The sequence below is a fragment of the Caretta caretta genome, chromosome 3 (genome assembly GCF_965140235.1).
Source record: "Caretta caretta isolate rCarCar2 chromosome 3, rCarCar1.hap1, whole genome shotgun sequence".
Lineage (NCBI taxonomy): Eukaryota > Metazoa > Chordata > Testudines > Cheloniidae > Caretta > Caretta caretta.
This window is the reverse complement of record NC_134208.1, coordinates 48374504-48392443: the sequence shown is the minus strand read 5'-3', so window position 1 is coordinate 48392443 and position 17940 is coordinate 48374504. Positions and strand designations below refer to the sequence as shown.

Below are 17940 nucleotides of genomic sequence, written 5' to 3'. Positions count from 1 at the left end.
ACTCCAGGCCTATTCAGTCATGTTCCTTCTGCTGAGACTGCCAACCAGGGTGGGGGTTAGTGCCAGAACGTTTTTTATGATGAGAACACCTGGCCTCTGGGAAGTGGATTGAGACAGCCAAATGCCTTTCTCATCCTTCCAGAATCTGGACAACACTGGAAGCATGAGTGTCAAACAGTCTCAATTTAAAATAAGATTTTTTTCTCTTTGGTTTTGTGTCCATGGCTACACATGCCATTTGTACATGTCACAGATTTAAACATGATCATAGAATCATAGAATCATAGAATATCAGGGTGGGAAGGGACCTCAGGAGGTCATCTAGTCCAACCCCCTGCTCAAAAGCAGGACCAATCCCCAATTAAATCGTCCCAGCCAGGGCTTTGTCAAGCCTGACCCAAAAAACTTCCAAGGAAGGAGATTCCACCACCTCCCTAGGTAACGCATTCCAGTGTTTCACCACCCTCCTAGTGAAAAAGTTTTTCCTAATATCCAACCTAAACCTCCCTCACTGCAACTTGAGACCATTACTCCTTGTTCTGTCCTCTTCCACCACTGAGAATAGTCTAGAACCATCCTCTCTGGAACCACCTCTGAGGTAGTTGAAAGCAGCTATCAAATCATAGAATCATAGAATCATAGAATCATAGAATATAAGGGTTGGAAGGGACCCCAGAAGGTCATCTAGTCCAACCCCCTGCTCAAAGCAGGACCAATTCCCAGTTAAATCATCCCAGCCAGGGCTTTGTCAAGCCTGACCTTAAAAACCTCTAAGGAAGGAGATTCTACCACCTCCCTAGGTAACGCATTCCAGTGTTTCACCACCCTCATAGTGAAAAAGTTTTTCCTAATATCCAATCTAAACCTCCCCCACTGCAGCTTGAGACCATTACTCCTCGTTCTGTCATCTGATACCATTGAGAACAGTCTAGAGCCATCCTCTTTGGAACCCCCTTTCAGGTAGTTGAAAACAGCTATCAAATCCCCCCTCATTCTTCTCTTCTGCAGGCTAAACAATCCCAGCTCCCTCAGCCTCTCCTCATAACTCATGTGTTCCAGACCCCTAATCATTTTTGTTGCCCTTCGCTGGACTCTCTCCAATTTATCCACATCCTTCTTGAAGTGTGGGGCCCAAAACTGGACACAGTACTCCAGATGAGGCCTCACCAATGTCGAATAGAGGGGAACGATCACGTCCCTCGATCTGCTCGCTATGCCCCTACTTATACATCCCAAAATGCCATTGGCCTTCTTGGCAACAAGGGCACACTGCTGGCTCATATCCAGCTTCTCGTCCACTGTCACCCCTAGGTCCTTTTCCGCAGAACTGCTGCCTAGCCATTCGGTCCCTAGTCTGTAGCTGTGCATTGGGTTCTTCCGTCCTAAGTGCAGGACCCTGCACTTATCCTTATTGAACCTCATCAGATTCCCCCTCATTCTTCTCTTCTGCAGACTAAACAATCCCAGTTCCCTCAGCCTCTCCTCATAAGTCATGTGTTCCAGACCCCTAATCATTTTTGTTGCCCTTCGCTGGACTCTTTCCAATTTATCCACATCCTTCTTGTAGTGTGGGGCCCCAAACTGGACACAGTACTCCAGATGAGGCCTCACCTGAGATTGCCCTGAAAACCACTCTCTTGTGGCCCGGGGAATCTAATGTGCTGCATTTGTGCTCTGTGTTGTTCCAAATCTACGTAACTGTTGCAACTCAATTAACCATGGAGTGGGCCAAAGGTCTGAGTTTGTATGTAAAAATGGACAGAGAAAAATTATAATGTCAACTTACTCCTTTTTTAAAGAAGTCATGTAAAGAATAGAAGAGAACTAAGTTCAACAGAAATTGTTTAAAGTGACGGGAAAAAGACAACTGTATTTTTAATATCAGACATTAGGCCTTTCCAGTTGACATCACCTGTTTAATAAACTCTCCCCAGTAAAGTGGCAGATGTTTGATTTGATTTATAATGTGGTCTGGTTGTTGTGAATAGAAGCTGAGGCTGCTGAAAAAATATTTTGCTTGCTTGCATAAAAGAAAGGGATCTTGTATTTCAGACAGTACTTTTCCATACACCTTAAAAATAAAGGAAACAAACACAGGTATTTTAAATTAGCCTTTTGTCATGTAGGCTTCTCCATTTTCTTTTATATGGCACTATTCGTCTTTATATAGGCACTATACTTTCACCTCTCTTCTAATTTCACACTGTCATATGACATCTGGAAGTAAATAGAAACTCTACTCAACATATCTTTTCTATTGTGTGTTTTAAACAAATACCATAGAGTGTTGCCCTTCCTGTCTTTTCTGTGGCCTTCCATTAAAGGCGTTTCTACACAGCAGGATTCTTTTGGCAGCATGAAGTGTACATACATGCATAGCCCCCTTAGCATGGGTATAAATAGCAGTACAGATGGTGAGGCACAGATTAAGCCAGTAAAGTAAAGGCACATCTGAAGGGTGTGAGTATGTACACATTCTCTACTGGCCTAAGTTGTGCCTCCTGGCTACACTGCTATTTTTAGCAGTGTATAGTGTCCCACTGCTGGAGCCTTTTCCCTCTACAGGAAAAGGTTCTGGCAGCAGAGGGTAGTGGGAAAAGACTGTCATCTCTCTGCTGCTGGAGCCTTCCCTCTCCCCAGGGAGAGGCTTTGGAAGTGGGGGATGTGGGCAGCGGGGAAGCTCACCAGTGTTCCCACCAGTAGATCATAGAATCATAGAATATCAGGTTTGGAAGGGACCTCGGGAGGTCAACTAGTCCAACCCACTGCTCAAAGCAGGACTGATCCCCAGTTAAATCATCCCAGCCAGGGCTTTGTCAAGCCTGACCTTAAAAACTTCTAAGGAAGGAGATTCCACCACCTCCCTAGGTAACGCATTCCAGTGTTTCACCACCCTCCTAGTGAAAAAGCTTTTCCTACTATCCAATCTAAATCTCCCCCACTGCAGCTTGAGACCATTACTCCTTGTTCTGTCATCTGCTACCACTGAGAACAGTCTAGATCCATCCTCTTTAGAACTCCCTTTCAGGTAGTTGAAAGCAGCTATCAAATCCCCCCTCATTCTTCTCTTCCGTAGACTAAACATCCCCAGTTCCCTCAGCCTCTCCTCATAAGTCATGTGTTCCAGTCCCCTAATCATTTTTGTTGCCCTCCGTTGGACTCTTTCCAATTTTTCCACATCCTTCTTGTAGTGTGGGGCCCAAAACTGGACACAGTATTCCAGATGAGGCCTCACCAGTGTCGAATAGAGAGGAACGATCACGTCCCTCAATCTGCTGGCAATGCCCCTACTTATACATCCCAAAATGCCATTGGCCTTCTTGGCAACAAGGGCACACTGTTGACTGATATCCAGCTTCTCGTCCACTGTAACCCCTAGGTCCTTTTCTGCAGAACTGCTGCCGAGCCATTTGGTCCCTAGTCTATAGCGGTACATTGGATTCTTCTGTCCTAAGTACAGGACTCTGCACTTGTCCTTGTTGAACCTCATCAGATTTCTTTTGGCTCAATCCTCCAATTTGTCTAGGTCTCTCTGTATCCTATCCCTACCCTCCAGCGTATCTACCTCTCCTCCCAGTTTAGTGTCACCTGCAAACTTGCTGTGGGTGCAATCCACACCATCCTCCAGATCGTTTATGAAGATATTGAACAAAACCAGCCCCAGGAGCGACCCTTGATACTGGCTGCCAACTAGACATGGAGCCATTGATCACTACCAGTTGAGCCCGACAGTCTAGCCAGCTTTCTATCCACCTTATAGTCCATTCATCCAGCCCATACTTCTTTAACTTGCTGGCAAGAGTACTGTGGGAGACAGTGTCAAAAGCTTTGCTAAAGTCAAGGAACAGTGCATCCATTGCTTTCCCTTCATCCACAGAACCAGTTATCTCGTCATAGAAGGCAATTAGATTAGTCAGGCATGACTTGCCCTTGGTGAATCCATGCTGACTGTTCCTGATCACTTTCCTCTCCCCTAAGTGCTTCAGAATTGATTCCTTGAGGACCTGCTCCATGATTTTTCCAGGGACTGAGGTGAGGCTGACTGGCCTTTAGTTCCCAGGATCCTCCTCCTTCCCTTTTTTAAAGATGGGCACTATATTAGCCTTTTTCCAGTCGTCCGGGACTTCCCCCGATTGCCATGAGTTTTCAAAGATAATGGCCAATGACTCTGCATTCACATCCGCCAACTCCTTTAGCACTCTCGGATGCAACGCATCTGTCCCCATGGACTTGTGCACGTCCAGCTTTTCTAAATAGTCCTGAACCACTTCTTTCTCCACAGAGGGCTGGTCACCTCCTCCCCATGCTGTGCTGCCCAGTGCAGTGGGAGCTGACCTTGTTAGTGAAGACAAAGGCAAAAAAAGCATTGAGTACATATGCTTTTTCCACATCCTCTGTCACTAGGTTGCCTCCCTCATTCAGGAAGGGGCCCACACTTTCCTTGACTTTCTTCTTGTTGTTAACATACCTGAAGAAACCCTTCTTGTTACTCTTAACATCTCTTGCTAGCTGCAACTCCAGGTGTGATTTGGCCTTCCTGATTTCACTCCTGCACGCCTGAGCAATATTTTTATACTCATCCCTGGTCATTTGTCCAGTCTTCCACTTCTTGTAAGCTTCTTTTTTGTGTTTAAGATCAGCAAGGATTTCACTGTTAAGCCAGTCTGGTCACCTGCCATATTTACTCTTCTTTCTATACATCGGGATGGTTTGTCCCTGTAACCTCAATAAGTATTCTTTAAAATACAGCCAGCTCTCCTGGACTCCTTTCCCCCTCCTGTTATTCTCCCAGGGGATCCTGCCCATCAGTTTCCTGAAGGAGTCAAAGTCTGCTTTTCTGAAGTCCAGGGTCCGTATTCTGCTGCTTTCTTTTCTTCCTTGTGTCAGGATCCTGAACTCGACCATCTCATGGTCACTGCCTCCCAGGTTCCCATCCCACTTTTGTTTCCCCTACTAATTCTTTCCGGTTTGTGAGCAGCAGGTCAAGAAGAGCTCTGCCCCAGTTGGTTCCTCCAGCACTTGCACCAGGAAATTGTCCCCTACATTTTCCAAAAACGTCCTGGATTGTCTGTGCACCGCTGTATTGCTCTCCCAGCAGATATCAGGGTGATTGATAGATGGGGAAGTCCCTGCTGCCTCCTCCAGCCAGAGCAAAGGCTCAGCCTTTCCCAGCTGCCTTTCCCACTGCCGGAGTCTTTCCTCACTGTAGTGAAAGGCTCTGGTAGCGGGGAGCAGCTGAAGCCTTTTCCCCCTTTCACTTAGTCTGCTTATGCCGAGCACTGGCTTTGCACAGAAGTACTGTTTGCTTTCTACCTGTATCTGATCTGTATTTGATACCTGTATCTGTCGCTTACATAAAGTAAAACAGTATCATTGTGATGATCTTTTATATTTATCTGACCAGCTGGCTACACAGTGCAATTTGGTGGATACTTTGATTAGGGAATAATCTAAATTAAGTTTTTACTGGAACTAAATGAACCTATAATTTAATGTTTAAATCAATACTTGTAAATTCACATCTTGCACTTAAAGTAAAGAGTGTGTAAAACAAAAAAATCAAACAATACATTGTGGGAGCCACTCTTCACTAACTTCATCATTAATATCACATTATGATTAAATGCCCCTTCCCCTCCCATTAGCCTAGCTCCAAGCGCTTGGTACATCCATTGTTCTGTGTTAATTTAGTAATGTTTCTGGGAAAGCCACATACTTGTTTCTACCACCACTGTGGTTCCACTGAAAGAAGAAAATTTCAGTTTGCAGCAGGTTCCATAGGTGCCCTCTTGGCAGAGGCTAGCTATCCAGGACACATCCTTGAATTTAGAAGAAACCAGTGTGATCACCTAGTCTGACACCATTAATGCAACTCTCTGGGTTGCACTTGAATAGATGTGTTTGAATTAGGGCTTGTCTACACTTGAAATGCTACAGTGGCCCAGCTACAGTGCTGCAGCTGTGCTGCTGTAGCACTTCAGTGTAGATACTACCTATGCCAGCAGGATGGGTAGGTACTCCACCTCCCTGAGATGCAGCAGCTAGGTTGAGGGAATAATTCTTCCATTGACCTAGCACTGTCTACACTGTGGGTTAGGTCAGCTTAGCGTATGTTGCTCAAGAGTGTGGATTTTTCACACTCCATAGCCACGTAGCTGGGTCAGCCTAACCTTTTCATGTAGACCAGGCCTTTGTGCATCTCCATGGCTAAGCCTCTTCCTTTTCCTCCCTTCCTCCCCAAATTGATTCTGTCATTCGGCTCTCCATCGTAGTGTTGTGTATGGCTTCTGCTCTCCTCTTAGGGTGGACTTTCCCACAACCATGCCCTGAAGGCCATTGGTGAAAATGAATGGAGTTCATTTGGTATTACATCCAAATCTACTGTATTTAGGTTCTTTTATGGTGGCTACAACCATGGTATTTGAGCACCAGAATATGTTGTTTCTTTTCATATGATTGGAATATTCTTAATAATATCAAGATGTTATTATATGAGCAAGATTAACATAAAATCAAAGTTCAGAAGTGACAAAGTATACAGTACTGTATACAATATCCTATATATAGGCTTTTATCCTCTCTGATCCATCCTGCAGTTTTGCTATACACATGTTCCATATGCAGACTGGGGAGATGTCTCTTGGGTGCTGTGCTTCACTAGCTACTTTTCCTCGTGGGAGAAAAGAAATTAATTATTTTCATGACCTTCTTGTGTATTTATGCACTGATCATTTTCTTTGCACAGGGGTTAGGCTCCATTAGAGACTAATTAAACCAATTTTTAAAATTTCAGCATGCAAAGATTTTTGTAGTACAAAATATTTTTTTAAATGTAAAAAGCACAGGTTTTTGGGGTTTTTTTGTGTGGTTTTGGTGCTGCCTGTCAAAAGCCATCCCTAAACTAATTATTTTCAGATAGTACAAAAACAAATCTCCCAGATTTGGGGAAAAATTCTCTGATCCACACTCTCTGATCGATATACTACTGTGTATTATACACATTTATATTCCATATTGCACATATCTCACATACAGAACAGTTAGTTACTATATATCAGTGGGCAACGTAAAAGTGGAATGTATGCACTTTGGATTCAGAGTAAGGATAACAGATCCAAAGTGCTTATTAGAGTAGAGAATTTTACACTTTGAACCTTACTGTTAGGTTTCAATCTGATTGGATTATTGTCTTGAAGTGATATATAGCCCTGGACATTAGAGGCTATAATTCCAGCTCTGTTTATAACAGAGCTATTAAATATTGTTCATGTTACCTATATAATGTCAAAATTAATATTGTTTTGGGATAATTTGTCTTATATAACAATTTCTAATAAAAGTTCAAAACAAGGATATTATATTGTCAAAAGAAATTCAGATGTTGATGATTTAGTAGTTTAGAAGATTGTGAGTCTAATAATTGTATATTTCATAATGAAGACAGCAAAGATACATAACAATTTTAACTGAAATAAAAGTGTGGTATACATTTTGTACCCTTCTCCTGACCCAAAGATGCACAGTAGAAATATCCATAATAAGGAACGGTTGAGAGTTTCTTCTGTAATATTTTCAATCTTTTTTTAGTCCTTAATAAATGGATTTATTATATTTATATTCATTATGTTTTAGATATCTGACATCCATGTTACTGGACAGTCAGAGGATATGTCTGCTAAAGAGAGGCTACTCCTGTGGACACAGCAGACAACTGAGGGTTATTCTGGAATCCGTTGTGAAAATTTCACTACCTGCTGGCGAGATGGAAAATTATTTAACGCCATCATTCATAAATACAGGTAATTGCACAGTTTACTTTGTTTTTATCTTTACACACCTGGAAATATTTATTTGGGCATTTTAATATACATGAAGAGGCCATCCAGCAGAAAATGGGCTCTGTGGCTTTTGTCTTGCGGTAATACTACAGATGTGGAGACTAAGGGCTTGTCTACGCTATCCGCCGGATCGGCAGGCTTCGATTGATCCAGCGGGGGTCGATGTATTGTGTCTAGTATAGACGTGATAAATTGACTGCTGAGTGCTCTCCTGTCGACTCCGGTACTCCACCAGAATGAGAAGTGCAAGTGGAGTCGACAGGAGAGCGTCAGCCGTCGACTTACCGCAGTGAAGACGCTGTGGTAAGTAGATCTAAGTACATCGACCAAAGTTGCGTATCTTAGATCGACCCCGCTTGGTAGTGTAGACAAGCCCTAACTATGAGTTCTCTTGGGAAATCCCTCCCTTCGGTAGCCAAGAGACACATCTTTCTCAGAGCAGTGTTAATTCCAACCAGCCTACCTGAAAATATACCATGAGACCCCACCAAATATACTCAAAAGAATGCCCATATAGCCCATAATGCATTCGTTCTCAACCTTCATCATCCCAGGGGCCCCTTTTGCCATATAAGAAACCTCTGAGGCCACCATCTCCCATCTAGCCAGGTTTCCCCTCCATTTAGCAATGTGTGACAAGTCGTGTGGTGTTAAGCATTCACATCTGTTCATAACTTCCTTGTTCATAAGACTCCCAAGCAGAGAGCTTGTCTGCATTTACCGGGGGATTGACGTGCGGCAGTTGATGCATCCGTGATTGATTTAGCGGATCTAGTGAAGACCCGCTAAATCCAATGCAGATCGCTGTACTGTACTTCCACCTGAATGAGAAGTGCAAGAGGAGTTGACGGGAGAGCGTCTCTCGTTGACATAGCGTAGTGTGGACCCCACAATAAGTAGATCTAAGTACGTCAACTTCAGCTACGTTATTCACGTAGCTGAAGTTGTGTAACTTAGGTCAGTCTCCCCCCGTAGTGTAGACAAGGCCTGAGACACATAATCTAATTCAGGGGGATTTTGTACTGACTAGATGACACTCAACCAGGAAATAGTTTTAAAAGGGCTATGGACAGAGTTATTTTCTGAGTGTTACTTCCATTCAAGTAGATAGTCAGAAGGAACTGCATAAATCATGCATTTCTCTCTATTTCTTTTAGTAACATTGGAAAGGTAGAGGGAAATAACCATAAAAAAGCTGCCCTGAATGACTTTTAGAGCAAATGAATCAGGCAGGATAGAGCAGTAAGAAGAACATGCATGGCCTGAGCATGTATGAGAAAAGAACAAAAAAATCTCAGAGATACTGGAAGACCCAACGAGTGGGAGAGGAATGAAATAGGGCTGAAAGGGAGGAGTTTAAAGAAACAGAACAGCAAATTTTGTAAAATGGAAAATACTTCCAGGATCTTCTTCCAAGTCTCACATCACCAGTGCTATTGAACAACATTTCAGCCTCCACAGCTTATTAATTATTAGCTGTGATACAGTTTGATTAATAAATGGTTAAAAACTTGAAAAATACATTGCAGTGGTAAAGCAACTTTTTCCTATTTTGGTGGAGGGCTGCCTCTGGCTCCAGGGTCAGCATTTTCCTTTAGTCACAGGGTTTCAGTTGAGAATGGGGGAACAAGGGCCTTTGTCACACATACATTACATAAAGCAAATTACTCCATTTTTGGAGTCCCTTGGACATATGCAGAGTTTTATTGCACTGTCCTTTTTCAGCTATTTTCCCTTTATGCTATGCTCCTCCTATATTCAGACATACTGTGTCTACCCATATACATGCCCTTCCCAGGAGTGTTTATGGGACTAATTTTGTTGCTAAGAGGGTTGTTACACTTGTGGGACCTATTCCTGCTCCCACTGAAGCCAATGGGATTTTTGCCACTGACTTCAATGAGCTCTGCACCTCTTTCACTCTGTATTTTAAAGCATTAAAATAAATATCCTATAATGTCATTCTGTGTTATTATTCACAGGAGATGAACGTTTTTCCCAAATATATACTGGAGCTTCTAAATACACAATTTCAGGGAAGTCTGTTGAAACTCAATAATAGAGTGGCTGCCAGCTGAAAGTTAGGCATTGCCAACAGAGAGGCCAAGCAGTGATTTCTAAGACGTTGCAATGCAGGCCGAGTAGGGTGCAGTACATAGCTGTGCTGCAACAGGAGTAGGGCAGAGACCAAATTGTGATTCAGGTCCTTTCTGCTCCTATGCTCCATGGGAAAAGCGAGCTATGCCAGTCTTTTTCCTGGAACAGCTTACTTGCATTTTTTCCAGGCACTGGCTCAGGTTTTCTATCAGGAATGTGGTGGAGGAGGAATCAGGTATGATGCTCCTCAAGGGTACCCAGGGTTGTGAAGCAACTCACCATCATCTGCCCTTAATATTCAGCAGTCTTGTCTCTGCCTGCTGTGGATCAGCTCTAAGTTTATAATCAAAGAAATAGAGATTCAAGTAATGATGAGTAAAAGTATTGGAAACAAATGATTACATATAAAACAAAATCATAACAGGCTTTCTAGAGACTAAACTTTATTAAGGAGTTATTCTCTTGGCTAAAGAAGTTTTTCTCCCCAAAGTTCTTTTCTGCATTTGCAGCCAAGCCTGGTGGAGACCCCCCTTTCATGAAGTAAAAGTGCTGTCTGTTTACTGCCTCTGTGAAGGGCGCCAGGGTGTCTTCTTTGCCTCCTAAATATAGTGGAACAAATCTTTGATGTAAATCTCCATATAGTCTTAGTGGAAATTGAAGGTCAAAAATTGTCTTGTTACTTTAGAGATATAGCTAAGTTTTATTAGAATTAATAAAGAATTAGAATTATTAGAATTAGGGATACGTATGAGTATAAGAGCCACCTACGTGGATGCTGTTGCAGGATTTGGGCCTTGTTTTTGTAAGTAGTACTCTTATGATTTTTTTAAAAATAGACATATCAAATATCTCCCAAATTAGGCCATTGATTAGTTTAACATTGAACTTTGCAGTGTTTATTAGCTGGGCATGCATTTTAAAATACAGCTCCTTTGTAGTTATTTTTTATTTGAACCTCCCCAAATTTACATGAATGTGTAATCTGGTACTTTTGTAAAATTCGCTTATTGTTTCCCATGAAGCTCTGGGATATTTCAGTGTCCTGTACAGTTTTATAATTGGACTTTTTGTTTTTAAGTTTTTGGTTGAAGATGTGTGTTATTTGCTTGAGTATATTGTCTATAAAAAGGCAGGATTATACTTGTTCCATTTCAAGATGTGTTCTGTCACACAAGGGCTAATAGAATAAATTATGGATTTACAGTATGGCTAATAAATGTATATGTCTAAAATCAAAGCTAAATTTCAGTTACAAAAGTAACACTGAATGGTAAAAATTTAAAGAAATATCCAACGGAACTATGTGTACATAATCATAATTTTATTGAAGATTTATCTTGCATGAGCGCCTGGAAACTTCTGTTACCATCGTGGCCCCTTTGTGCTAGGTGCTGTACAAATACATGGGAAGACACAGACACGGTCCCTAACCTGAACATCCTACAGTTTAAGAACAAAAGTGAGATAAAGAGTATAGAGAGAGACAGTCAAATATGTACAATGCTCATAGATATACACAAACACATGAAACTCACCCTGAGTTGCTGAGGATCAGTTTAAAGCCCTATGAAGCATTTAGGGTGAAATTCGTCCCTATGCAGGAGGCCAGACCTATGTACCACGTAAGCTATGTTTTGAAGGTTTATGTGAGACTGAAGTGATGCATGGGCCTTGTGATTTCCCACAGCTCAGGGATGAATTTTACCCATCATATGAAATGAAAAGATACTGGTTAGGAAGAGAGTCTGGTTAAACATAAATTAATCAACTCACTGTCTGGTGGCAACTAGAAAAGCAAACAGAACCCTGGGATTTATAAACAAGGAAATAGACCATGCAGGAAAGAAGATCACTGTGGTGCTACACAAAGGGTTTAGGAGACTACACCTGGGTATTGTGCACAATTCTTGGCATGACATTACAGGAAGGATCTTGAAGGATTGGAAATGCTATTGAAGAGGGAAAAAGAATGAGAAGAGCTCCAGGGATTGCATCTATAAGGAGGAGTTAATAAAAATAGGTTTATATAAAATTAGGAAAGAAGCGTTAGGGTCTGATCAAAGGCCATAGAAGAGAATGGAAAGATATTAATAAGCCCTTAGCAAGGTTCATAAATAGGGCATATAAAATTTTGGTGGGCATAGGGAAAGTGGCTATCACAAAATAAAAGGAACTGAAGCCAACAAGGACCATACACAGAAGGTATCTAGGAGAAACTTATTTACACTGAGTAGTTCACACAGGGAACAGAGTAATACAAGCTGCAGCTGTGAACATCTTCAGAAAGGAAGTAGGAGTAAGATATTACAAAGAACAAATGCTAGATAGAGAGGGTGGGATCAGTTTACATGTGCCATATGACTTTGTTTTGAAATATTTCTGTATATTCTTTCAAAACCAGTTTGCTGCTGATTTCAAAGTGGGATAAAGCATTTAACAGGCTGAATCTTCTAAATTCAAGCCTTGTTCTATAGCGAGCATTTTCAACTCTATGAAGCAGAAGCTTGCCAGGCAAGTGTTGTTACAAGCTAAGCTACAGGACAACAGTGCACACGGCACCACAGTAATGTTAAAACATGTTGCAGGTGATCAGGCACTGACATGAATGCGTTCCTTGAAGGTACAAAGAGTGGTGCCAGAATGTGCAATAACATGCTGAGCAGCTTGAGGGGATGATTTGAAAAGAAACTAAATATTACATAGTGTCAAGCCTCAAAATGCTTGGGGGTTAAGTTTAAAATAAAAAAAAGATTATTTGTATCTTCTAGTTTCTGCTTGCCATTTTCTAACTCATAATTTATTGTTACCTTCTTTTTAAAAAAAGAAAATCTCAATTTTTTAGTTCATTTTGTATTCTCAGACTATTTTTTTTATAATTACCCTTCATAGCTCAGATGGAATTAAAGGCCTGACAGTTAATATTGTGCAGTTTGGGAAAAGAAAAAGAGTTTTAAGAAAGATTTTAAAAATACTTAAGTGGGCAAACATTCTTACTTTTAATGTATTACCTGAGTAAATATGATATAGCTCAGCATTTAAGCTATTTTGTTTTAACTTAGATTTCTGTATTTTGGAAGATAGCTGCAGCTTTAACAAGGCTGCCACTTGATGGTTAAGTTGATAATGTTGCGACTTCCATGTTTAACCAATACTGCTGTGTCTATGTCTAACTGTTATGGTTATTCACTCTTAAATGTTTGGGTTGCTAACAAAGGTGGAACTCCTGATATCACACTGGTTTCTGAAATACTGTTCTGGTAAATGTAGAGAAATGCAGAACGGAAAGTGTAATCTGAACAGGTCATGTATATTGCTGGGCTCTAAATTAATTGTAGCCAGTTTGGAAAAAGACCCAAGTGCCCTTGTGTTTAGCACAGTGAAAGCATCACTTCTATGCCCACTGGTAGTCTTAACAGTAAACAAAGTGTGAGGATGTCTAAAGAATAGGACAGGAAATATTTCTGAAAATACTGTATGGGCATTATGTGAATGGATGGTGCATCATCACCTGCTATACTGTGATCTGATCACCGCATCTCAGAAACGATACCAAGAAGCAGGGGACATCCAAAGATGTACATCAGACTTCCATATGAGGAGACTCTGAAAAGATTAGGACTATTTAGTTTAAGGAAGAGATGAATAAGAGAGAACGTGATAGAGGTAAATGAAGTAATGAATAGCATGGATGTTTGTAGGAAGGTTTTTTTCTTTTTACAGTACAAAGGAAGACAACAACTGACAAAAGGAAAAACCTTTACACAAACACACAGTGAACCTGTGGAATATACTGGCTCAAGGTCTCAGTGAGGCCAAGGGTTTAGTAGGATTCAGAAAAGAATTAGACTTTATATGGTCAAAGATAAAATCCATGGCTATATCATGTACCAAAAACAAAGACCATGGGCTGTGAACCCTCATGCTTTATGGCATAACCCAACCACTCACTGCCTAAGGTTAGGAAGACGCTTCCCAAATGGGCAGGTCCATTACGAGGTTTGCTGTACCTTCTACAACAGGGATGGGCAAACTTTTTGGGCCAAGGGCCACATCTGGGTGGGGAAATTGTATGCAGGGCCGGGGCAGGGGGTTGGGGTGCGGGAGGGAGTGCGGGGTGTGGGAGGGGGTGCAGGAACGGGCTCAGGGCAAGAGATTAGGGCAGAGGAGGGGTGTGGGGTGTATGAGGGGGCTCAGGGAAGGGGGTTGGGGTGCAGGAGGGGTGCGGGGTGCAGGAAGGGTGCGGAGTGCAGGAGGGGGCTCAGGGCAGGGGTGCAGGAGGGGTGCCGACTATGGAAGGGAGCTTAGGGCAGGGGGTTGGGATGCAGGACGGATGCGGATGCGACAAGGTGCTCAGGGCAGGGAGTTGGGGTGCAGGAGGGGTGCGAGGTGCAGGCAGGGGGCTTAGGGCAGGGAGTTGGGGGGCGGGGTGCAGGAGAGGTTCGGGCTCCAGGGTGGCAGCGGCTTGTACTGCAGCCAGGGCAGGCTCCCTGCCTGTCTGCCCTGGCCCCATGCTGTGTCACTCTGGGAAGCGGCTGGAACCACGTCCCTGTGCGGCCCCTGGGGGAGGAGGGAGCACAGGGCTCCGCGCGCTGTCCTTGCCACGCCTCCAGGTACCTGCTCCGAAGCTCCCATTGGCCACAGTTCCCCGTTCCTGGCCAATGGGAGCTGCAGGGGGCGGTGCCTGGAGGCAAGGGCAATGCAGGGAGCCCTTTGCCCCTCCCCGCGGCCCCAGGGACATGGTACCGGTCGCTTCTGAGAGCGGCGCAGGGCCTGCAGCACCATGCGGGGCTATCCCGTGGGCCGGACCCAAAGCCCTGAGGGGCCGGATCTGGCCCGCGGGCCGTAGTTTGCCCACCCCGTTCTACTAAGATCTCAGGTACTACTCCATTTCAGAGATGCAGCACTGGACTAGATGCTTCACTGGTTTGATGTGTTATGACAGTTTCTTCGTTCCTATATCTTGTGGCTCAGAGTTAAGAATATTATTGTAATGTGTAAGACTGAATGTTCATGTCAGTATTGTCTGTAAGTCTATCGATAGTATTTTCCTTAGCACCCATCATTGTAATACCTAAGTACAAACCAAAACTTATTCCCAGGCCAGAAGGGATCACTGTGGTCATCCAGTTTGATTTCCTATATAACACGGGCCACAGAATTTCCCCAAAATTATTCCTGGAACAGGTCTTTTAGAAAAACATCCAATCTTGATTTAAAAGTTGTCAGTGATGGAGAATTCTCACTGTTAAAAATTTACACCTTATTTCCAGTCTGAATTTGTCTAACTTCAGCTTCCAGCCATTGGATTGTATGCTGCCTCTGTAAAATACTAGAGTATTTATTTTTACTTGGACTAGTACTTGGAAAATTTTTATGACTAGTTTCTCTTGATTTGGTTAAAATATAGGGTTTCAAAATACTTTGAACATTCTTTCTGATTTTAAACCTACAATTAGGATTTTAAAATAATGAGCTCCCAAGTCACATATTAGGCAGGTTTATTAGTTTAATGGGGCGCACTCCATCCCTGTCCCTGGACTCTGTCTGTGGAGTGACAGCTTCCTGTGATTTTATTTACATTAACATCACCAACACCAATACAATCTCAAGCAGCAATATCATATACAGCGCTTCTCTACCTTTAGCTCTTTCCTGCAGAGCCAGGGAGGGACAGAGGTCTCCCTTCCTCAAGATCTCTGCACACAGAGCGTCAGTGAGCTGTAAGCCCTTATGATTGGACCACCTTACATCTCCTTTCATAGTAATAAGGGAGTTCTGAGAATACATCCTAAATTCATCTATGAATATTGGTGTCAGAGTTTCACCTAAATTAAACAATTAGCCTTCCAGTCTTCTTCTCAAACCTGCATTTGTTGCTAGGAGAGAAGAAGCTACATACTTTGTATGTTTCCAGAGCCTTGTTCTATTACAATGACAAGACTAAACCTTTCAGATTGTCTCCCTGCTTCTTTATGACTATATCCAACTTGTTGAAAGACGAAGCCATCTTGTCACAGAGAATCTCTAAATGGATTACGTTCTGGGTCTCCCCCAGTTATTAACTGGCTGGTGAGCCCCTCCCTCCAATCGTCAAAACGCATTCCATCAGGGCACAAGTAGCATTGTCAGCATCCTTCTGGAATGTGACACTATCGGAGTTGGGTAAAGCAGTGATTTGGAGCAACCTACTGACCTTTGTTAATCATTATGCCTTCGACCTGGTATCTAAGTCTGCTGCCAGGTACAGTGGTATTTCAATCTCTGTTTGACTGATACAGTTGATGCTCCTCCATCCCACCATCCAGAGAGGATGCTGCTTGGCAGTCACCTTCACAGAGAGCCACACTGACACACACTTGGAGAAGAGAGAAGAATTACTAACCCTACAGTAACTGTGGTTCTTCGAGATGTCACAGTCAGTATGGATCCCATGAGCTGCCCTCCCCTGCTTTTTAGGAATCCTCAGAAATTTGAATTGCAAGGGAACTGAAGGGAGTGGGTCTGGCCACCCTACCCTTTATGCCCTTGAACGAAAGCACATGGAACCACAGGGCACATGTTCAATCCCTCCAGATGCTGCTATTCAGCCCCCACCCCCAAATCTCATGTGTCTGAGGTGCATGCACACCTCCGGGGGATCCACACTGACTTCTGCAAGAACCACAGTGTCTGTAGGGTAAGTAACTGTTCTTTATGATACATGGATCTTGTAAGAGTGTTCTAGAGCTGTCTAGGAAATAGTTCCCTGTCATAAATATGAAGGGTAAACACCTTTAAAATCCCTCCTGGCCAGAGGAAAAACCCTTTCACCTGTAAAGGGTTAAGAAGCTAGGAGAACCTCGCTGGCACCTGACCAAAATGACCAATGAGGAGACAAGATACTTTCAAAAGCTGGGGGGAGGGAGAAACAAAGACTCTCTCTCTGTCTGTGCGATGCTTTTGCTGGGGACAGAACAGGAATGGAATCTTAGAACTTAGTAAGTAATCTAGCTAGAGATGCGTTAGATTCTGATTTCTTTAAATGGCTGAGAAAATAAGCTGTGTTGGAGGGAATGGATATTCCTGTTTTTGTGTCTTTTTGTTCAAAAGATCAACATCCTTAAACCCCTCCTCCCCCCCACCAAACTAACACCTTTGTCTCCAGGCAAATAGACAGAAAACCCCTCTAGTTGCTCTTAGGTAAAAAACAACTTCACGTCTACGAAGACTTGTGAATTTCCCTGCAGGAGGTTAACTACCCTGCCTTTAGGTAGAGAAAACTCCAGCTCACAAAAGACAATTCCTTTTTGTCTCTGCTCTGGCCCCAAAGCAGAGAAAAAAACCCTCTAACTGCTTTCAACCAAAAACTTGCTTTTCAGCAGCCCAAAGGAAAAAAAAAATTTCCTTTTCCAATCTGTGCTTCTGGTTTAAAAAAATCTCAAATTGATCTCAAAATGATTTCAAGTTAATCCCACCGCCCTGCCTCCATGTCAAGGTTCCTTCCCCACTCTGAACTCGAGGGTACAGATGTGGGGACCTGCATGAAAACCTCCTAAGCTTATTTTTACCAGCTTAGGTTAAAACTTCCCCAAGGTACAAACTATTTTACCTTTTGCCCTTGAACTTTCGTTGCCACCACCAAACATCTAACACCAGTTACTGGGAACAAGTTTGTTTGGAAACGTCTTTCCCCCCAAAATCCTCCCAAATCTTATACCCCCTTTCCTGGGGAAGGTTTGATAAAAATCCTCACCAATTTGCATAGGTGACCTCAGACCCAAACCCTTGGATCTTAAAAACAATGAAAAAGCATTCAGTTTCTTAAAAGAAGAATTTTAATAGAAGAAAAAGTAAAAAGAATCACCTCTGTAAAATCAGGATGGTAAATACCTTACAGGGTAATTAGATTCAAAACATAGCGAATCCCTCTAGGCAAAACCTTAAGTTACAAAAAGACACAAAAACAGGAATATCCATTCCCTCTAACACAGCTTATTTTCTCAGCCATTTAAAGAAATCAGAATCT

At 42.7% G+C, this 17940-nt stretch overlaps 1 protein-coding gene across 16 annotated transcripts in view; it reads left to right on the top strand.

The window, feature by feature from the left end:
- DST (dystonin) overlaps positions 1-17940 on the top strand; it is a 485843-nt gene that overhangs the window by 243335 nt on the left and 224568 nt on the right. For all 16 annotated transcript variants that reach the window (XM_048845229.2, XM_075126480.1, XM_048845239.2 and 13 more), the window contains one exon: positions 7633-7799. In XM_048845229.2, coding sequence (XP_048701186.2) covers positions 7633-7799 — 167 coding nt within the window. The remainder of the gene's footprint in view (positions 1-7632; positions 7800-17940) is intronic.